The sequence below is a fragment of the Panthera tigris genome, chromosome B2, assembly GCF_018350195.1.
Source record: "Panthera tigris isolate Pti1 chromosome B2, P.tigris_Pti1_mat1.1, whole genome shotgun sequence".
In the NCBI taxonomy this organism is placed as follows: domain Eukaryota; kingdom Metazoa; phylum Chordata; class Mammalia; order Carnivora; family Felidae; genus Panthera; species Panthera tigris.
This window is the reverse complement of record NC_056664.1, coordinates 35,190,433-35,212,976: the sequence shown is the minus strand read 5'-3', so window position 1 is coordinate 35,212,976 and position 22,544 is coordinate 35,190,433. Positions and strand designations below refer to the sequence as shown.

Sequence of the window (22,544 nt, the reverse complement as noted above, 5' to 3'; positions counted from 1 at the left end):
CGGGAGCCGAGTCTTCAAGCATTAGGAATGTTCCCACTTAGTGGACCCACTAGGAGGCTGCTGCGGAAGTTGAGGTAAGAAAATGGTAAGCCCAGACCAAGGCCACAACAGAGGAAACGAAGACAGAGGGATTGGAGAGAGACTTAGCAGGTCGACTTGACAGGGAATGAGGGCAAGAAGGTTCCAAATCTAGTGCTCTCAGCTGAACCCACACTGCCTTAGATGGGGGTTCTCTTTGCAGCTTTCTAACTTAATTCAGGGCAGAAGTGAGTGCAGGGGTAGATCCTACATAACGGGGCCTTGCCCACCTCACGGGAGAGGGGCCCAGGTACTGGCATTATTCTGGATTGCAGAGCCCCATTAAGGAGGACTAGTATTCAGGATTAATTTTTTATTTTGGCAATTACTACCCAATTTGAAAAAACATGTTTATGTATTCGGAAATATTAGCGACTGGGGCACCTGGGTAGCTCAGTCGGTTAAGCGTCCGACTTCGGCTCAGGTCGTGATCTCACGGTTCGTGAGTTCGAGCCCTAAGTCAGGCTTTGTGCTGACAGCTCAGAGCCTGGAGCCTGCTTCAGATTCTGTGTCTCCCTCTCTCTCTGCCCATCCCCCACCCTCATTCTGTGTCTCGCTCTCAAAATAAACATTAAAAAATTTTTTAAAAAAAGAAATATTAGCAACTTATTTAAAATATTTATTGTGCACCTGTCTGTCTTGTTCACTTTGTGGAATATCCCGCCTTCCCTTCAGGAAGGATATAGTACAGTGCTTTTATGCTTTATCTTTTAGTCCCACGTCGCTTTTGTGAAACAAAATCTCACCAGAAATGTCCAGTGTGTTGAACAGACGTAAGAGTGAGCTGTTTTGATGGAACAGATGGCCTGGAACTATGTCCACACTGCCTTCCTCCATTCTGCAGGGAGACTCCAAGGAGCTCAGGGCCCTGTGTACAAAGGTCTAGCCCAGTGGTTGTCAAAGGGAGGTCCCCACACCAGCAGCACAGTTTGAGAGATGCAGAGTCTCAGGCCTCACCCTAAATCTATTGAATCAAAACCTCTGGGAGTGAGACCGACAATCCATCCTTTAACAAACCCTCCAAGTGATCTGATGCCCAGAAATGGGAGTGACTTGCCTTATGTCATTTGGGGAGTTCAGGGGGATTCAATTGTTGAGTGCCTAATGTGTGTAAAGTTGTAGAGTGTATGCTGTAGGGGATACCAAGAGTTACATCAATGCATCAGTTATCTGTTGCCGTGTAACAAATTAGCCCAGAGTTTCGCAACTTCAATAACAGGGTCATGAATCTGGGTGCAGCTTTGTGGGTTCCTTTACCTCAGGGTCTCTCACAAGGCTACAGTCAAGGTGTAGGCCAGGGCCTCGGTCATCTCAAGATTCTGCTGGGGCAGGGTCCACTTCTAAGTTCACTCAGTCGCTGTTGGTAAGATTCAGATCCTTACAGGTGGGTGGGCTGACAGCCTGGTTCCTCACTGGCTGTTGGCCTAAGGTTGCCCTCAGTTCCTTGCCACACGGGCCTCTCCAAAGGGCAGCTGGCTTCCTCAAAGTGAGCAAGCAAATGAGAGCGAGAGAGGGGGTGCCCAAGACAGAAGTCATAGTTGTTTGTAACATTTTGGGAGTGGCTTGTGCTCTGTTCTGTTCGTGAAATGAGTCATGAAGTCTAGCCCACCCTGAAAAGGAGGGGATTATACAAGGGCAGGAGGTGGGGGATCTTCCAAGATACCACCATCCCTTCTTCTGCCCTTTCGTTTACAATTGTGGCATCAGATACGTACACGCCTAACTGTGGAATCGGTCAGAGAAGGACCGTGGTCATAGGGGTGAGCACAAGTTCAGTGGTGGTTCAGAGAAAAGTAAAAGTCTCTGAAAGGAAGAATCAGGAAGGCTTCTTGGAGGACGCAGCATTATCAAAGGACCTTGAAGAAATGGAGGATATGCCTCTGGCACAAAGGGGAAGCCCAGGTGGAGGACAGAGCATAGGCAAAGGCAGTGAGGTGGGTAAGTGAAGGGCCCGCTCAGGTGTCCAGGTATCAAAACCTTACAACTTGGGTGGAGCCTGGATAGAGGTAAGGAGAATAAAGCTGACAGTGGAGATTGGACCCATAGGGTGGATGGTTTCCATTGTTAGAGATGGAAGAGGTCTCACCCTTGCTGGGGGGTGGGGATGGGGGCCATGAGGTGGGATAGGCATGGCTTCCATTACTGCTGGGGCCAGGACTGAGGGGCTCTGAGCTCAGTGCTCTCCCCTGCCCCACCAGCCTGGCCCTGAGGTCCATGCCCTGTTTTCTCTTGCAGTTCGGACGCACTGAAGTCATTGACAACACACTCAATCCTGACTTTGTGCGCAAATTCATCGTGGATTACTTCTTTGAGGAGAAGCAGAACCTCCGTTTTGACTTGTAAGTGGAAGATGGTGCTGAGGCTGGGGCTTGGGGAGGAACCACTGACGGGAGGTGGGACTGTAGGACCCGGGTTGGTAGTAGCTCAGGGTTGGCCTGGAATAAAAGTGACGATTAGTTGAAGTCTAGCCCCGCCTCCATCAGGAGATGGAAAAGAGGTGAGGAGAGAGAACAGAGGCTCCCCACCGTTTGTCTCAGCTACATGGGGGGCCCTGAACAAGCCCTGACTCTAGGGGCCAGTTGAGGAAAGCTCTTGGGGGCAAGCTCTAACTCCACCTCCAGAGAGCCTTTTTCTCCCCAGCTGCCAGGGCGGTCCCCATTGACCACTCCCTCTGTCAGAGCTTGTTTGAGGAGAGGGTACCCCCCAGTCTCCCCTCCTGCAGAGGTAACCTGGCTGATGGGGCTCAGAGCATGTGCATGTGTCTCACAAAGGAGCCGAGTGCCCCTCTGCTGAGGTTAAAGATGATGACAGGAGGAACATTGTTTTGTTGTTTTTCCAAGGCGTGGGGTGGTTAGAAAGGACCGTGTCGCAGAGAATTGTGGACAGGGTGGACAGAAAGGGGGTTGGGGGCTTGAAGGAGCAAAGGAAAAAAAAATACAGTAGAAGGAAATGACTTTTCAGGGACTGATGGAGGGCTTGCAGCCCATTGTCGAGAAGTCACCATTTGGGGACATTTTGGAGAGAGAAGGTGCTCAGGGTAGGGGGAGCACGAGAATGAGTGCCCTCAGCAGAAGGCATTTGGGCCTGGATGGCCTGGTGACTGGAGAAGAGGGCTGCAGGTATGGCTCCGGATAAAGGGAGGTACCCAGCTGCAGGGAAGAGGTGAAGGTGTTGAATGCATCCCTCGTTCTTGAGTGACAAGACCCAAGGTCAGGCTGGCCCCCCCTGAGCAAGGTGACGCAGTCGGGGAAGGTCAAAGGCCAGGTCCTGAGCTCGTTTCAAGGGCAGCCGAGCCTCGCTGGGAAGATGGGAGAACAGGCAGCGAAGGGCAAGGTGGCCCAGCCACCTGTGAACCAGCCAGGGCTGCAGAGCAAGTTTGTTTTCCTTTTTCAGTCTTTAAGGAGGTATGACATGTATATAAGAGTCCATTCCATGATGCCCTTTTAGATGTTCACACTCATGTAACCACCACCCAGATCAAGAGACAGAACACGTCCAGCACCCCACGGGGCTCCCACGTGCGCCTCCCAGCCATTACTCCCAGGGGTAACCACTGTGTCAGAGACTGGTTTTTTGAGTACAGGGGTCCTGGCTTGGCTCAGGGGCCCCAGCAGTTCTGGGCAGGATGCCCCAGCTATCTTCACCATCTCTGTGCGTCCCATGCAGATACGACGTCGACTCGAAGAGCCCTGATTTATCCAAACACGTGAGTTTTGCCAGCGACTGCCCAGAGGTTCTGAACATCTCTTAAATGCCAAGGTCTGGGTCGGCCTCGGACTTCACCGTGACACAGACTGTGTGTCTGATGCTGCCACCTGTCATTTCAGAGCCCTCGTACTTCTAGGGATGGGGTGATGGAGGAGGTGGGGTGGGTGTGGGCAGGGTGGGCGACACTGTTTTTTTTCTGTTCCCCGGGTATGCAGGATTTTCTGGGCCAAGCCTTCTGCACCCTCGGAGAGATTGTGGGGTCCCCTGGGAGCCGCCTGGAGAAGCCCCTCACGTAAGTGTAAAGGGGTGGGGGGCCTGCCTGGGTTGCTTCCCCAGAGATGGGCCAACTTTCCAGCCTCCCTTGGCTCAGGGTAGGGGCAAAGCAGTCAGCCAGTCATGCAGGCTGAGGAGGAGTAAGGAGACCAGGTTTGGGGGGCTCTGAAGTTTATGGAATTTGGGGCCCCCAGAGTGAGGTATGTGTCTGTCCCTCCCAGCCCCCAACTGCCTGGGTCTAATTCCCATTTGTCATTCGGGTCTGTTTCCTCCCTCCTGTCACCCAGCCCACCTTTGGGGAGGCGCGCCCTCTGCCGGGATTGAGGAGGACCTCAGCAGGAGATGGCTGGGGAGGCCAGCCATGAGGGCAGGCAGGATCCTGGAGACGATGGGTTGGTGAAGGAGGGGCACCTGTTTCCCCCACTGAAGGTTTCAAATGCTTCATTCTCCCCAGTGAGACCCACGCACAGCTCCCCTTCACTGGGCATCTCCTCTGGGCCAGACCATAATCAGCTTCTCTGATCTCACAAGATTCACTCGGCAGGTCTCCCCATTTCACGGTTCACACACTGAGGCTCAAAGAAGTGGAACAGTGGTCCTCAAACTGTGGCAGGCTTATCGTCAGGAGGGCTTGTTAAAGCACAGATTGCTGGGCTCCACCCCCCACCCCCACCCCCAGGTTCCGATCCAGCAAGTCTGGGGTGGAGCCTGAGAATTTACATCTCTAACACATTCCCGGGGGATGCTGATGGTGCTGGTCCGGAGACCACACTTTGAGAACCCCTGAGGGGCGGTCGCCCAGGACTTCACAACAGGGCTTGGGAGGAAGACCTCTCCTTCCTCTGGCCCATGGCTTTTGGTCTTGTTTTGACGTTTGATCCAGAATAGAAACCTGTCTCCAAGAATTCTGATGCCAAGTGCTGTGGCCTCTCAGGACGAGGGTACTTGGCTCATGGCATGCTCTCTCTTCCTCTCTCTCCACAGGATAGGAGCATTCAGCCTGAATTCCAGGACAGGCAAACCCATGCCAGCTGTGTCCAATGGGTAGGTCAGCAGACATCTTTGGTCCTGGAGTCCTCAGACATCCAGCCAGCTCTGCAGAGGGAGCCTCAGAGTCCAGGCCCGGTCCCTGCCCCCACCACCGTGCACGCAGCCCTGGCCAAGGGGAGAGAGGAGCCTGGGTCCCTCCTGCAGGATGTGGGTGCTTTGGGCCACTCTGCAGCCAGCCCCTCCCCCATCCAGACCTGAGCTCCAGCATCCCCAGGCCCAGTGGCCCATGGGACTTCAGGGAGCAGGGTGGGGATCAGAGGTAGGCGCTGCTTCCGGTGGCCACCAGGGACTGGACACATTCTCTTCCTCTCTCCCTGGCCTGGTTTCTTCGGCCTCTCACCTCTTGCCCTTCTCCCCTTCCTCTTTCCCTCCCTTCTCTTTATCTCCTTACTCCACTTCCCCTCCATGCTCCCACTGCTGGATGTCTGCCTCTTCATGGAGAAGATTCTGCTAAATCCTCACTTTTTCTATTTGCTCACCAGCTGTGGTGGGCCAGCCCCATTCCCCTGGCCTCCACCCTGACCATCCGCTTTTGGCCGGCTTCCTGCAACTGTGTGCAACAAAGACCCTCCCTCCCCACTCCTTGCCTGTCCCCTCTCCTGGTTGGAGGGAAGGTCCTCACCTGAGGGTGTTGGGGGGCAGGATAGGGGATATCTGCCTGCGGGAGCAGCCTGGAGGTGCCTCAGACAGCTGAGCATTTTGGCCCAGTCAGCAGAGCTCCACTGGCCTTGCTGAGAGCTCCCAGGAGCTGGGGTCCCAGCAGCTGCACCGGCCACCAGAGCAGCTGGATATGGGACAGGGGCTCTAGGGGGCCCAGGGTGCTCACGGCCCAGGAAGGGTGTGGATGCTAATTTACAAGGAGAGTATGGAAGCAGCAGTTGGAGAGGGAACAGGAGTCAGGGAGAAGAGCAGAGAGGGAGGGCCAGAAAGGCAGAGAGAGAGAAAGGAAGGCCAAGCAGGTGGGAGTGGGTTGGGTCTGGAGGGGAGGGAAGGGAAGGTGGGAAATAGGAGAGGGGCCCGGAGGCAGAGGGAGAAACACTGGCGGAAGAGGCTGGTGTGAGGACTCTGTCTCCCTGGGCAGACACATATCAGTCCCGGGGAGGGCCAGACCGGGGCTGGGGAGGTGCTTTGGGGGCACTCCCCACGTCTAGGGGGACAGGCTGGCAGGCCCTGCCAGCCATCTGTGATGGGAGCCTCCAGATGTGGCCCCTGCTCTGCTCACCTGATTTGGAGAGCTCTGGGCTGTCCCCACCTCTGGGGCCAGCTCCCCTGCCTCCTCTACTTGAGAGCCCCTCCCTCCGAAAGCTGGCACTGGGGAGAGTTCCATCAGTGGTTCTCAAAGTGGGTTCTGCGGACAGCGTGCTGCTGCTCCCGAGGCTGGCCTGAGGGGTGGGGCCGGATTTTCTCAGCTTTGCAACTTTGTAAAGGAAAGCGGGCGGGGAGGGAAATGATAGCACTGTGTGTGCATGTTGGTCATAATGGAGGCTACAAACACACTCATTTTTAGGGGCTAGGAAACGGAGGCTCAGAGAGGTGCAGGCATGAGTCCAAAGTCACACAGCTGCTGGACAACGTAACATTTTTTTCTCCCTCCCAGTGGCCCCTGGCTACACTGGGGGCCCCCACCCCCAGGTTCATCCCAAACACTGGAGTGGGATGGGCTGGTGCCTGGGGGAGGGGTCCTTCCTGACCTAGGGAAGAGGTGGTACAGGTCCCCTGGGTGAAGGCCCACCCTTGGGAATTCACCCTCCTGGAAGGGATTCTTCGCGTGGGCCGACTTCAGGTCCTGGTTGCCCCCCTCACTGAGTTGCTGCATGAATGGCCAGGAGCTCTCTTCTCTGGAGAGACCCCAGCCGAGGAGTTCAAGGGGAGGTAGCCGTGGGAGAGAGCCTGGACAAGCTGCCCCAAGAGCATTCCAGCCCTTCTGCTTAACTCCCCTTGCTGCTCTCCCTCCCATGATAAATCGGAGTGGTTCAGAGCTGAAATGTCCCGGGACTCTGGGGGTCAGCTGGGTGCAGGGTGGGGTGGCTGGCCCACGAGGTCTTTTGCCCACAGAAGTGGTCTTTGGATGGAAAGTTTGAGAACCACTGGTCTGGAAGCCTCCGGGTGAGTCTGGATGCTTTTCCACTTCTAGGACTTTAATTGCAGACACTACCCTTGGTGGGGCTCTGGGCTCTCGGGGAGCAGGGGGCGGGGCAGCTCCAGGTCTGGGGGCCTGGCCCAGGAAGCAGTGCACTAGGCCACACTGCCACATGGATTTCAGGAGACTCTGTCTCCCCAGGGGCTTTGGGCAGGTCTGCTGGGTGGGGGAGGAGGGAGGGTGAGGAGGTCTGATTCGGGGAGTGTTCAGGCTTGTGTGTCTGTCTTTGTCTGGCTCTCCATTCTTTCATCTTCTCCTCTCCCAGTGGTGTCCCAGGGAAGAAATGTGGCACCATCATCCTGTCCGCCGAGGAGCTGAGCAACTGTAGGGTGAGTGGCAGAGGGGCTCCAGGACGGGACCTGGTGGGGGCAGAGGTGGAGCAGTGACAGAGGGCAGGCTGCTCTCCCTGTGACCCCCGGGCCACGCGTGTCTTTGGAAGGTATCCGGGGGAAGGCAGGGCTCCTCAGTTTGACCTGGCGGTCACAGAATTCTGTAACATCAGAGCTAGCCCGTGAACTGTGAGATGGTGACCTGAGCCAAAACCAAGAGTCGGACGCTTAACCGACTGAACCACCCAGGCGCCCCGGTGCCTTCTCCTTTATAGCGGAGCGCACTGAGGCCCAGAGGGGGAAGGAACTCGTCCACAGTTAGCAGCAGAGCCAGACTGGCCCTGGCCCCTGCCCTCCACGCCGGGGCTCCTCCATTCCCCATCATGGTCACCTCTCACATGTCTTTGAACCAAGACTGCTTTGGCTCCAGGACTGGCAGAGAGGGGCTTTTTCCGTCGTGGAGCCTGGGGGCTTGGCATGTCGTTGTCATATTGCGCTTTTAGCTCTGGAGTAGGGTGACGCCCTGCACGGGGTCGAGGGAGTGAGGGTGTGTGTGTTGCGAAGCTAGAGTCTGCCATCGCAGGCGGCCCTTGGTTTTGCTCCTTCTGTGGGACCGTGGAGAAGCAGGAGGTGGGGACAGCTGAAGGGGTAGCTGAGCACACCAACAAGGGGCTCAGGGGACTCGATGGCTAAAAATAATGGTGAAACATAGTGATGATGATAGTTATTACTTGTCAGGGGAGGGGCATTTTTGCCTAAGTTATCACTGCTCCTGACAACAATCCGAAGAGGTGGGTACTGTTCTTGTTCCCATTTTACGAATGAAGAAATTGAGGCTCAGGGAAACGGAGTCATCTGTTCAAGGACAGGAAATGGTAGAGTCACGGTTCTAACCCAGGTCAACCCGATTCTAAAACCTGGGCTCGTTCCCAGGCTTGCATGCCTCTTAGGTTCATTAGAAGCCACAGGTGGGAATGGGGTAGGTCCCAGGGAGAGAAGGAAGAGGTGGCCACGGAGTGTGAACACAGGACCAAGCCTGGGGTAACCTGGGAACCCGAGTTCACATAGCTCAGGTTAGAGGGTGTGGGAGGGAGGGGGAGAAACAGGATTTTCTGACCTTCCTGGGAAATCAGTGCAACTATGATATTTGTTAGCTATAAATATTTGCCTTATTAGAAAATAAAGTTGAGCGATTAAGAAGCTATATGTTAATTCGCTTAACAATGACAACATAAATAACAACTTTTTCTGAAAAATGACTACCTTTTCCAAAACAAGAGTCATTTAGTGAGAAGAGCAGCCTTGTTTTGCATTTTTGTAAATATCTTGAATGTCAGGCTGAACAGAAGAGAGTTAGAGTCTCATATTTGCTTCTGCAGTCAATCTGTTGTGTATCACTGCTAGGTAAATTCTAGAAAACTCCATGTCTTATTAGCATTATTATGAAAAGAGTTTTGGCCTCATGGACCACCTCCTGAGGGTTCCTGGTCCATACTTTGAGAACTGCTGCTGTGGAGGTATAAATTGTTAGCCAAGATTAATTGAGCAATTATACTGAGCCACACCCTGTGCTAAGAGGTTTACATGTATCGACTTCTTTTAAAAATTTTTTTTTAACGTTTATTTATTTTTGAGACAGAGAGAGACAGAGCATGAACGGGGGAGGGGCAGAGAGAGAGGGAGACACAGAATCCGAAGCAGGCTCTAGGCTCTGAGCCATCAGCCCAGAGCCCGACGCGGGGCTCAAACTCGCGGACCGCGAGATCGTGACCTGAGCTGAAGTCGGACGCTTAACCGACTGTGCCACCCAGGCGCCCCTGTATCGACTTCTTAATGTGTATTAGTGTGATGTGTGATGTAATACTGTAAGTAGTGTGATGTATTACATAATATCTGCTATATTACAGTTTTTCTTTTCCAGAGAGGTTAAATGACCTGCCCAGGGTCACAGAGCCACTGGGTAGGAGAGATTTGAACCCAGGCAGTCTGGTTCTAGAGCCAGGGTCTTTAAACACCAGGCTGTGGGCTTCCAAACTCTGCTTTCAGGGGCCTCCCGTTGGAGAATAAGACACAGAATTGATAGGCCAGGGCAGTGTAGCGATGACCAAATCCACTGCTAGGCCACTGCTCGTTCTGGCTCATCTAAGTGTCTGTTAACCTCAGTGGGTCTGGAGGAATTTAGCAGCAGGACCACACCCCCTCTGGTATACAGCCCCAGCAGAGGGCCTGGTGTGCGGTGGCCAGTCCTGCAGGATGGATCAGGAGGAATCTGTAACCGAATAAAAGCACAGACCAAACGTTTAGCAGCGGACCACGAGGAAAACTACAAATGTGTATGCTGACCATCTGGAAGTCACCGGCGTTCAGGCAAGGGAGAGAGAACACAGCCGACATTACAGGAGAGTTGTTGAAGCTCCCCGAGCCTCAGCTTCTCCATCTGTATGTCGGGGCTGATAGAGGTGTCTCGAGGATTAAAGGGGCTCATGGAGGTGGCTCTGCCTAACTGGTGGCTGGGAAGGATGGAATCTGAATTCCTTGAAGCCTAAATTCCGTTTGCCCCCAAGCTTCCAGCTCAGCTGGTGATTTCCTCCCTAGCTTATAATTAAATAAGGTAATACGAGTGAAAGTGCTTTGGAAATTCTAAAGCCCTAGACAATGCTGGGTGCTGTCATTGGTCTAGTTTTCCGGGATTGGCAAACAATCTGCCTTTTAGTATCTATTAGGCGCCTCCCTGTTCCTTGCTCCTTCCCCACCTTCCCTCCAGGGGTGGCCACAGTTTCCTTGATTTAAGCTGTTCCCAAGGCAAGGAGGTGGGGGGTGGGCTCCCTCCCTTCCTCTTGAGATTGTCAGCTCCTTTTCTTTCGGGGCGTCTTTGGCTGAGTTCTGTCTTTCCCTAGAATACTTACAAGGAAAAGAGACTAATTCCCAGCATCTGGCTGAATGAAAATAATTACATCTGAGCTGCTTTGCTTCTGTGGCTCCAGCTCGGCATTCAGTAGGAGGATCAAAGGAAGAGGGTGGAGTCTGAGAGGTTTTGTTTTTTTTTTTCCAACCAGAGCAGGGCTTTCTGCTCAAGCGAATGTGTTCTGCTAAGTAGTCAGATGGTGTGGACGGGTGGGGACTAGCAAAGGACTCCAGTGGGTCACCAGCGTGCTTTGATAGGTTACGGAAAAGCTTTCCTTATCTAGAATTTAAACAAGAAAGTTGCAACAATGGGAATTTGATCCCAAATACTATTCAGTCATACTGGATGTTGACAACGATGAGCTTAAGCTCCTGAAGGGCCTCTGAATCACCAAAGACTTAATTATGTTCAGCAGTAAAACTATTATTATTCTGTGTAATACTGACCAACATTTGCATAGCCCTCACAATTGACCAAGATCCTCATGATTATAGTCTATTTGGTCCTTACCACAGGGCTGGGAGGTGGGTAGGAGTGAGTGCCTCCAGTTCACAGGTGCAGAGAGGTTGAAGTGACAGCTTAAGATTGCTAGGTGGAGAGGGGTGCCTGGGTGGCTCAGTCGGTTCAGCGTCCGACTTAGGCTCAGGTCATGATCTCACCGCTTGTGAGTTCGAGCTCTGCGTCAGGTTCTATGCTGACAGCTCAGAGCCTGGAGCTTGCTTTTAGATTCAGTCTCCCTCTCTGCCTGTCCCTGGCTCGCACTCTGTCTCTCAAAAATAAATAAACATTAAAAAAGTTTTTTTTAAAAAAAAGATTGCTCGGCTGTGGACCCCTAGTCCTCAGGGAGTAGTTCCCTCAGCCACGGTGCAGCCATGAGCTTTATGGTGCATGAAACAGGGGTGGGCTTTGTGATCTTTGTGGGGCCAGTAGCTTTCAGCAGGCATGGTGAGTGGCTGGGCTTCTAAAGAGAGCTGGGGGGGGTGTTGTGGACGCACAGGTTGGGCAGCTCCTGGCCCTCCCCTTCCCAGATCCTCAGCTACCCTTACGCCTGCCAGACACCCAGACCTGCTTTGCCGCGGACCCCGGGGGTCCTGGCCAGATAGCACGTCTTCACTGCCTCCCTGTCAGGTTCCTGTACACACTGGAGAGAGTGTGGCTCCCCTCTCACAAGCCTCGGGAGTCAAAGCTTCTCACTGCAGCTGCCCCACAAGGCCCCCACCCCTTAGGTATCACTAGCCCGCTCACGTGTTCATTCATTTTTTTCAGCAAACATGCTTTGGCTCAGTCCTTGCCACCACCCCAGAGTTTCCAGTTTAGTGCGAGAGACAGAAATGTCAACCAGCAATCACAGTACAGCAGTAGTCTTTAATTCATCAGACCCATTGCCTCTTTTTTATTTAAAAAAAAAAAATTTTTTTTAACGTTTATTTATTTTTGAGACAGGGAGAGACAGCATGAACGGGGGAGGGTCAGAGAGAGAGGGAGACACAGAATCTGAAACAGGCTCCAGGTTCTGAGCTGTCAGCACAGAGCCTGACACGGAGCTTGAACTCACAGACTGTGAGATCATGACCTGAGCCGAAGTCGGACGCCCAACTGACTGAGCCACCCAGGTGCCCCCCATTGCCTCTTTTTTAATAGAAAGCATTTTACAGCACTCTTTACTATCCTGAAGAAAAATCCATGGATAATACCATATAATATGCCAAAATACACACAGGTGAAGGAATAAGCCCTTACAGCTACCTTGAAGAAGATGGCAAGGAAAGCAGCTTGTGCAAAGGCCCTGGGGCAAGGAGACAATGATGAGTGATGTCAGAGAGGTGAGGGTGTAGGTGGGAGTGGGTGGGAAGTGGTGGGGGGAGGACCTTGTAGCAGAGCCCTTTAGCAGTTTTGAATCTTGATAAAGTCAGAACTCTCACTGTTCTGAGGACAGATACCAGGGAGAGCCCAGTGTCTCCATGTGGGAGCCTATGGGAGAGTCCTGGGAGGAAGGGAGAGAGATAAGAAGAAAGAGGTGAAGTGGGGGGAAGTGGTGAAGCTTTTCTGAGACTCAGAAGTATGCAGGTTGGTATTTAGGAAAGATGCACGTTATGGCTAGCACGGATATAAGTGTCCTGCAGGCTCCAGGTTCCACACTGTCAGCACGGAGCCCAACGTGGGGCTCAAACCCATGAACCGTGAGATCATGACCTGAGCTGAAGTTGGAGGCTTAACCCACTGAGCCACCCAGGCACCCCTTTTATAATTAGTAGGATATGGTATTCAGATTTATTTTCCCATATCATTAGATATTTTTTGAAAACATGGATTTAATAGCTATATATTGTTCCTCTATTATATGGATGAGCCATAATTTATTAAATCTATTCTCTTCTAGGAAAAAATGTAATTAATACTGCCCTGAACATCCTCCTAGCCAAATAATCCCATTTTTCTTTTGAGCTTTTGTTGATGGATTTTGGTTAGTATCCCAGGCACATAGTCTCCATGAGTGGGAGGGAAAACAGTCAATCTGGGGTTTTCAGCTTCTGAATGACCAAATCAACAGATGTACAACTGATTAGATTGTTTGGGAAGTCAGCTATTAAGACAGCAGAGAAAAAACAGCTTGACCCCCATGTGGTTGTTACAGTCAACGTGTAAAGACAGACCCAATCTCTTAGACCAACGTCTACACCCACCATCTATATTCCAATCAATTCTAGCCTATGTGGTCTTCGCGGACATCCCAGAACACCTGTGCCCTGGGCCCCTGCTTCTGTAGTCTTATCCCGGCAGCCTGGGGTTCCGGGCCCTTCTGTGAATGTGGAAGCCCTTTCAGAGGTTACTGTGCACAGAATGGCTCTTGACTCTGCGTTGTGTTCCCTCCTGCTGGAGTGCTGAATTTCAGAGTTGTAGCTAATGATTCTTTTTCCTTTTAATTGATGTCTTCTCTTTTTTGGACTAAAAAAGACAATGTACAAGTTCCAGGAAATTTGTAAAACCCAGCCAACTTTGAGGAGAAAACAATAAATGTCACCATGGTTCCACCATCCATTTAAAAGTACTTTTTTTTGGGGGGGGGGCACCTGGGTGACTCAATCAGTTAAGCATTCGACTCTTGATTTCAGCTCAGTCATGATCTTAGTTTGTGGGATCAAGCCCCACATCAGGCTCTGTGCTGACAGTGCAGAACCTGCTTGGGATTCTCTCTCTCCCTCTCTCTCTTCCCCTTCCCCACTCACACACACTCTCTCAAAATAAATAAATAAGTAAACTTTTAAAAAAGCTATAAAACTACTTTTTAGGGTGTAGTATGTGAGCAAAGTGGCTAAGAACTTGGGCTCTGGATCTAGACTAAATGCCACTGCTTACTAGCTGTGTGACTGTGGGTAAGTTACTTGACTTTTCTGTGCCTCCGTTTATTCATTTGTAAAATGGCTTTATTTAAATCGTTGGTGTTTTATTATGGATTTTTGCACTGACATTGATTTTTAAAGGTGTCACATTATATCTTTATTTTGATTACTGAGATTCGGGGCACCTTTTAAATTTTGTACTCGCCTTACTCTCTTGTTCTGATCCTGGAGCATGCCAGCAAGACCCGGTTTTCTTTTCTCCCCTCCAGGGTGTTGCTACCCTCTCCCAGTCTTCAGCCCACTTGCTGACCTCTGGGCCTGACCTCTGACCTGCAAGGCCTCTCTGGGTCGGAGGGCTAGCGCTAGAGTGGGCCAGGCCACCCTGGAGAGAAAGGCTGTTTGCTGTAGTCTCCCAAGCAGCCTGATTAACATGCGGAAAGATGCAAATTGAGGCAATCCTGCTGTTTTAGAAGAACTTAATATGTTTTTTAAAAAGATAGGGCGAAAAGGCAGAAATTGCAGGAAATTATATATTGCAGGAGTTGTTTATCTTCTGCACACTTGATTCCAGAGATGCTTCTGGTTTGGGAACGGCGTTTCTTGCGCTCAGAGAGCCCCACCCTCCAGCTGAAGCTATCAAACAGAGGGACCTCTGACCATGGCCGGAATTCATTGCCTCCTAGTCCTGCTGGCTCAGTCCCAACTGTTGCCGCTTCCCAGCCTCTTCCTGGGGTCCATTCACTAACCCACATTTAAGGGGAGCAGTCAAAGCCTTGTTCATATGATATGACTGTTGACATAACTCAGAGCCGCCTTCCGAAGTTGGGTCCCCAGACCAGGACAGTTCCTTGTCTCCAGGACTCCCTGGGGCAGGCTCACCCATGAGGGAAGAAGCTTGCTTTCGTTACAGCCTAGAAATCTCACTGAAGGTCTGTTGTATCCCTGTGGATTCGACAATGGCACAGCAGTACCCATAACCTTAATGGGCTTTTGGTGATTGTTTCTGGGTCTAGATTGTGTTAGGGATGGCAGGGCAGGTTGAGCGACAAAATGAGCCGCCAGCAAAACCTGTATTTGCCATCAGCGGGGGAATGAGGTGTGGCTCCCTGGAAGATTTTTCCAGTTAGCTGATTTTTAGAGCCAGTCTTGTCTTGTCTTGTCTTGTCTTGTCTTGTCTTTTCTTTTCTTTTCTTTTCTTTTCTTTTCTTTTCTTTTCTTTTCTCTTCTCTTCTCTTCTTTTCTTTAATTTTAACTAGTTTGCACGGAGGAGGCCTTTCTAAAATGGATTTCACACTTTTCTGAGTCCTCAAACTGAGGCTACAGAACACAAATTCAACTTATCTTGATGATTCGGGGGGTCATCATTTGGAATCTCAGTTATTAATCTTCGGAGCCAGACTGTTGTCTTCCAATCCCAACTTCTCCTGTTAGTAGCTGTGTGGCTTCCGGCGAGGGTGTTAACCTCTCTGGGCCTCAGTTTCCTCATCTTTAAAATGGGACTGATAATGGCATCTACCTCATTGGGGCGGTTGAGAGGATTCAACGAATTAAAATGAGTTAGTCACCGTAAAAACATCCACCTGAGGTTGACCCATGTGGTATTGCCATTTTTGTAGGTAGGCAGTTTCATAGGGTCCGGCCCAGTGGGGGATGGCATTCCACAAGTGTTGGCCCCTGTTCTTGCAGCTGCTCCGTGCTAGGCACTGTGGGCTGGTATTTGACATATGCCATTTGCCTCAGTCTTCCTGACAGGCTCACAGGGGGTGTTATTACTCTGTTTTTCCAGAGGAGAACACCAAGGCTTAGGTTAAGTTGCTTGTCAGAGGCTGCTGAGCTGATAGGTCGCAGAAGTGGTTTCCAGCCAGGTGGCCTTGACTCCCCTGTACTATTCTCTGTGTCAGGTGTTGTGCCGGGGCCAGGGGCCCTCCCAGGGGAGCACTGAATGGTCCTGGAAGTTACGATAATTAAGTTCTGCACTGATTTTGTCCTCATATTCCTGCCCCCCTTCCTGATCTTGCAGGGCCTTGAAGGTTCTCCTAGGAAGCAAAAGGAAGAGCTCTTTCTCCTGGATTTTTTGGTTTGGCTGTTGCCAGTATATGTGTGTATTTTAGAGTCAACCGGGGCAGGTTGCTGTGTGTGGCTTGCCTGTGTTCATTCAGGTGCAGGTGTCCTATAGGTGACCTCTGATTGTGTGGAATCACATCTGGAGATACGACCAAACTGTATCCCGGGGAAGCCGGTGGAGGGGTTTTGGATTCCCAGACTGTCCCCTGGGTGCCAGCCTTCCCCACTGCCACCCCTGTCCCAGTGCGCTCCCTGTAGCATTCACACGGAAGCCTAAATTGCCCTGCGTTAAAGGACAGTGTAGTCATCCTGTCCAGCATGTCACTTTACAGATGAGGAAACTGAGGCTTAGACACCAGAACTATGGGCGCCTTGCTGGGCTATCTCCACTCTGTCCTCAGCAGAATCTGAGAGGTCAGTGTTTTCTTTTTTTTTTTTTTTTATTTATTTACTTAGAGCGAGAGTGTGCTAGCTGGGGAGGGGCAGAGAGAGAGGGAGAGAGAGAGCATCCCAAGCAGGCTCCACACTGCCAGTGCAGAGCCCGATGTAGGGCTGGAACTCATGAGCCATGAGATCTGTGACCTGAGCTGAAATCTAGAGTCAGAAGCTTAACCGACTGAGCCACCCAGGTGCCCCAAGAGGTCAGTATTTTCTGATGCCACTGCCCGCTGCCTCCGTGAGGAGGAGCCAGCGCTGGCTTCATGGGCCTATGATCTGTGCAGTCACACAGGGCCTAAGTTCGGTTTAATGCCCCGCTGTCACATTTTCCCTTTCCACTGGGCCCCACAGATTATATAGCCAGTGCTGGGAGGAGCCCACCTGGTCCTAAGCCGCCTCCTTTTTCTAGCCCATGGGATAGAACTCCCCAGGGAGGCATTTAAAATGCTTCCTCCATCCAGCATGGGGTGGGATTGAAACTTTCTCCTACAGTGACTACAGGGGACAGACTTAGAAGGCTAGAGATCTTTTTGGGAGGCTGAGAGGGAATGCCCTGAAGTCTACCTGCCTCGGTTACCCTCTGTGTGACTGTGGGCCTATGACAGCCTTTAAAAGCCTCAGTGTCCTCATCCGTAACATGGGGAGAATAGTGGAGTTACTTCATATGGTCTTTATGAGGATTCAATACAATAACGTATGTAAAGAGAAGGCTTAACACAGTGACTTGCATACAGTAAGTGCTCAATAAGTCAGCCATTCTCTTATTCCAGGTCTGAAGTCCTAGGTTTCTCTGGAGGCTCTAGGATTCCTGGCACTGCTAGGCCTTGCAAGCCCCCGGTCCAGCTCCTTCTTCCTCTCGGGTCAGTCTTGAAGAGGAACACGATGAAAGTCGTCCTTACCCGCACACCTCTGTGCTCTGGCTGCTGTGTGCCTCAGCACTGCCCCTCCTCAGAGCCTCCCTTTAGTGGGTACTTCCGTCCCAGATTAACCAGAGGCCAGCCCCTCCCTGCCCCTTCCCCGACCCCGACGACCCCGGAGTCCAAAGAAACCAGGGAAGAGGGCCTCACAGCTGGAACGCGCTCCCTCTCAGCGGAGTGGTACGCCGGAAGAGGCCTGACTTTGCAGCCAGTTCATACGTGCTGAATTACACTCTGCTGGTTGCCAGCTGGTGATCTTGGGCAGGTCAGCTTCTTCTGCCCCAGCTTCCTCATTTATAAAAAAGCAACAAAGGATTACTTCTCGGGCTAAAGGTGATAAGGAACTCAGTGACTTGGCTACACGTATGTATCTAATAAATGTTTGTTGAATGAATGAATCAGTGAGTGAGTGAGTGAGTGAGTGAGTGAGTGAACGGATGCTCTGTGTTTGCTATTGTCAGCTGTCCTTGAAGGGAGGCATTTGGGGTGGGGTGGGGCAGAGACAGAGGCCACATATGTTGTGTGTGCAAGGAGGGCAAGTGTCCAAATAGCCCTAAGAGCTTACACGTACATGGCATCTAGTGTGCACCGTATATATCCTGTTTTCAGCAGTATACTCATATTAACTCACTTCAGCCTCACAACAAGCCTATGAGGTAGGCATTGCCAGTACCCTATTTTACAGATGAGGAACTGAGTGCAGAGAGGGTGATTAACTTGCCCTAGGTCACACAGCTAGAAAGGGTTGGAACTGAAGCAGGCGGTCTGGCTCCAGTGACCATATTCTTAACCATTATACCACCACCTTCTCCCTACCCTTGACCATGCCCTTCAAACTTGTGGGAGGTTGCCTTTTCAGCTCTGCCACCATTTTGGTCCTCACTGGGCTGTGGGGCTGAGCTCAAGAGACCCTCTTCCCCACTGAGAGGAAGGGGGCAGCGTGAGAGTTAGGTGACTTCCCCACAGGCCCTAGCCCTTGAGGGCAGGCCAGGCCCAAAGGACTAGAAGACAAAGCTCCGAGCTCTGGCCAGTTGGCAGGAGATTTGTCGGGATGCAGAGATTTCAGGTTGAAGAGGCCACAGGGGGATGGGTGGAGAGAAGGACATGGGGGCATTTCTGCCCAGTGCCCTGTCAGCCATGGCAGACTGAGGGGCTTGGGGTCACGTGAGGGGAGGGATCCAGCAGTCCTCAGCAGGGCCTGGATACCTTCTTTGTGCTCTTGGGCTGAGTATTGGGTCAGCCAGGGCCATGAACGACCCGGGGAGTCAGAAACCCAGGGCTCTGCCTGGTGAACTTGGGGGAGTCGCTCCCTGCTCTGAGCCCTAGACTCCTCAGCTGTAAAATGGGCCATATCTACCTTCGAGAGTTGGGTGGGCCTCTCCTGGGTTAGTGGGTGTGAAAGCAATGCCTCATCTGGGCTGTCCTCCAGGAGCCACACAGGGTGTGAGAGAATGAGGCAGTGTGGACAGAGTGAGGGCTTTGAGGTTGGCAGACCAAGTTCAGAGTAGCCTTGAGGCTGGCCGTTTCACCTCTCTGAGCCCCCTGGTAAAATAGTAATAAAGCGACGTGCGCGTTAACATGGACGTGACTGCTCCTCTGCTAAGTGCTTTGCAATTTGGCCCTCACTACGGTGCTTTGAGGTCTGTACTGCCGTCAGCCCTGTGTTACAGAAGGGAAGCTGAGGCTCTGAGAGCTTGCCTCCCTTGTTTGAGGGCACACAGCTAGAAAGTGGCAGAGCCAGAATTCAGACCGGGGCAGCTGGCTCCAGAATGCACCTGCTTCACACACCCCCCGGCTGCTCCGTTAGACCTGCCCGGTGGGGTTTGAGGATGAAATGAGACCGTCCAAAGTGTTAGCCCAGGGCCTGGCCCTTGGTTGGTGCAGGGCAAATGTAACATGCTGTCCTTTCTAACCAGCCTGGTGCTCAGAATCCTCCTATTTTCCAGGGCCCTGGGGCTGTGTTTCCACAGGGATTGGGGCACCTTCCAGCCTACTGCTGTCTCACACCCCTGTTCTCTCTCCCTCTCACCAGGATGTAGCCACCATGCAGTTCTGTGCCAACAAGCTGGACAAGAAAGATTTCTTTGGGAAGTCCGACCCCTTCTTGGTGTTTTACAGAAGCAACGAGGATGGAACGTAAGTTCTCTAACAGCACTTCACCCCCTTTCGGGAATCAGGGATGGAGGGGTGTGGTGACCCACCAGGCAAGAGGGCTTGGGCCCGCCTCTTCCCGGTGCTGCCCTGGGGCTCCTGCTCAGGGTGGAAGTCTGGGGCTCCTGGGTGGTGCCCTGACACGTGGTAGGGACTGGTGTGTGTGTAGGGGTAAAGGGTGGGGATGGCTTCCAAGCCAGCAGTGCCCTTCTGAGGGGCTCAGCAATGGTGGGTGCTAGGTACGTTGGAGGTGAGGGGAGCGGGCAAAAACAGGGCTAAGCTGGGAAAAAGGAGCTCCAGTAACAGCCCCTTCTTCTTCCACACAGATCAGTGCCTATCTCTAGCCCACCCCGTCTCCACCCGCAGCTGTCTCGACACCCTACTACCACCTGTGCCCCCCACCCAATTACCAGACGCTCAGCCTGGCAAATCTGAACCCTTTTACCTGCCCAGCCCCACACCTTGCCACAGGCTTCATTCAAAACCACACACGTCTTCAAAGCCCCCATTTCCTCCTCTCCTCTCCCTAATCTAGAAGCCACCCACAATATGACGGAAACACACACAACACACTGGCAAATGTAGGTCAGCCATGCACACAGATGCACAGATTCTAGGTTGAGGGTCTGGGGACCTCAGTGCCCCCCACCAACTCGCTGTGTGACCTGGGGCAACTTATGCCCCCTCTCTGGGCCTATATTCTCATCAGTAAAATGAACCAGTTGGATTAGGAGGTCTCCATGGTCTCTTTAAGCAGTCCAGCTCTGGGAGGCTGTGGCCACTCACAGCTGGGATTCTGCAGAACCAGGAAGCGATGGGGCCAGGGAGGTTAATTAGAGAAACGCTGCTGGAGAAGGGGAACTTGGAAGCAGGTTTTAAAGGAGGGGAAGAAAATGGGTCCTTGGGGGAGGAGCGGGGAAGAATAATAGGGTAGAGAAAATGCAAGTAAGTGCAAAGCAGGTATGCTCTGAGCAGGGGACAGAGAGGCGTCCACCAAGTTCCCCTAGATTCTGAAACTCTGTGTGTGTGTGTGTGTGTGTGTGTGTGTGTGTGTGTGTGCGCGCGCGCGCGCTGGGGGGCAGGGAGTAGCAGGAGGAGGTGTGTTTCAGTTCGAGGGGAAAACCGATTTTAAAACCTGAAGGAACAAAACAAGGGAAATTAGGTACGATCATTTGCATAACAAAAGGAGTCTTTGTCTCACCGAAGGACTCCCAGCAGGATTTCTTTAAATAATTCTTGTTGACTTTGACTTGACTTGCGGGAGGGAGGAAAAGGGCCCAGTGATTCTCTGGGCGCCCACGTAAAGAAAATGTCCCCACAGGTCCCCTTCAGAGAGGCGATGCCTGGCCAGGCCAGGTCTGTCTCTGAGGTGAAGGCCAGCCGGCCGGGAGAGAGGGATTTTGGTTTGGGAGCAGGAGAGGGGTGTGTTGCAGTGTTTGCCAGTGATTGTTCTAGAAGAGCCTGTGTAGGATGGGTGGGGAGGGGGCAGGGAAGAGGGAGAGACTCGTGACTGACACCGCGAACAGGTGGGAGGTGCTGAGCGCAGGCGAGCCTTGCTGTGGCAATGCAGGGAGGAAGCGGGGAGGGGAGGACCTCACTAGGTAGGACTTGGGTGGCCACTGACGGCAGAGCCCCCCTCCTCCCCAGTAGTGGAGCTGTGGGAAACCCAGAGTGTTAAAGATGGCAAAGGAGCTGGTCAGATGGGGGAGGCGATGGGAGTTTATCTGGGGGCGACTTTCGCTTGAAGCATGGGGGCTGGAGCTGTCTTGGAGGAGATGCTCAGGGCAGCTCAGGAAACCCACCCAGAAGCCCCTGAAGGGTGGGCCAGCCTGCGGGCACAGGTTGAGGCTGAACTGGTGCAAGCCGGGTTTGAGGAGAGAAGAGAAGACGGCCCCAGTTAGGAAGAGGACAGGAGGAAGGTCAATGAGGGACCCCAGGGAGTGGAATGTCATGCCTGCCTCCCCAGGAGGGAAGGGGAAGGAGGCACCCACAGAGCACCCCCTGTGCTCTGGCCCATGTGCAGCCTGGCCTGCCTCGTTCAGTCCCAGTCTCTCCTCTGGGATCTAGAACGTGATGGAGAGCCGGGCTGTGCCAGCCCGCCTGCTGTGTAACTTTAGGCAAGTCTCTTAACCCACGGAACTTTCTGGGAGGGTGGAAATGTTCTGTGTCTGGCTATCCAGTACAGTCTCCAGTAGCTACATGTAGCTGTTGAGTATGTGGAACGGGGCTAGTGTGACTGAGGAACTGGGTTTTTGATTGAATGGAGGTTACTTTAAAGGTCAATAGCCCCGTGGGGCTACCATGTTGGAATGTGCAACTGTAACGTCCACAGCTCGGTTTCTCTGTATGTGCAGTGGGGATAATCATCACTCCTCCCTCACAGGGTTACTTTGAGGACCAAATGAGTTAATGTAAATAGAACAGGGCCTGGCAGTGGTAGCTACTATTTTCTCCCCATTTTACAATGAAGGGGAAGCTCAGAGAGAGAGAGTCACTTGCCCTGGGCTGCACAGCTGGTTGAAGTGGCCCTGGGACTGGAGCCTCGCCTGTCTGGCCCCGTGGCTCCTGCTCTCCCACACCACGTCCTGAGTGTAGGCCCGTCTGTCAGAGTGAATGGAGTTGAGTCATGACGGGATTGCAGGGACCGTGGCCACACTGAGACCTAGCCCCCCAGGGCAAGGGCAGCGGGGAGTCGAGGGGTCTGTGGATTTGGTGGTGAGGGGCCCCGGGGGACCTTAGAGAAAGCAGTTTCAGACAAGAGTCTGAAGCAGAAAACAGGACTACACAGGGCTCAGGGAGAAGCATGTAGGGAAGAAATCGGGCTCATAGCTCAGAAGACTGGGTCAAGAAACTGGCTGGCAGGGGATAGGAGACAGAGAAGTCAGCGGGTCCAGAAAGATGGAGGGGCTGGGAGGCTCCACAGCAGGGCAGCAGGCCGGTGTCACTGTTCCAGGTAGGAGGCCTCTGGAGCCCGGCCAGGGCTTCTGCACCCTGGAACCTCCCTCCCTTCACCGCCCAGCTGCTGCACCTGATTCTCCCCCAACCCTTTCCTCTTCCTGCCTTACCTACCTGCCCCAGCTTGGGCAGCCATGGTCCCTCCTGTCCCCGTCGCCCCTGTTCCTGTCCTCGTCACCAGCTCCGGGGTGTGTG

The 22,544-nt window shown here is 52.7% G+C and overlaps 1 protein-coding gene across 2 annotated transcripts in view; it reads left to right on the top strand.

Annotated features, from left to right (window-relative positions):
- CPNE5 (copine 5) overlaps window positions 1–22,544 on the top strand; it is a 93,274-nt gene that overhangs the window by 39,007 nt on the left and 31,723 nt on the right. The window contains exons 4-10 of one of the 2 annotated variants that reach the window (XM_042986224.1): window positions 2,314–2,417; window positions 3,745–3,784; window positions 4,002–4,078; window positions 5,044–5,103; window positions 7,165–7,215; window positions 7,515–7,578; window positions 19,276–19,379. In XM_042986224.1, coding sequence (XP_042842158.1) covers window positions 2,314–2,417; window positions 3,745–3,784; window positions 4,002–4,078; window positions 5,044–5,103; window positions 7,165–7,215; window positions 7,515–7,578; window positions 19,276–19,379 — 500 coding nt within the window. The remainder of the gene's footprint in view (window positions 1–2,313; window positions 2,418–3,744; window positions 3,785–4,001; window positions 4,079–5,043; window positions 5,104–7,164; window positions 7,216–7,514; window positions 7,579–19,275; window positions 19,380–22,544) is intronic. The other variant, XM_042986225.1, reaches the window with a different exon arrangement.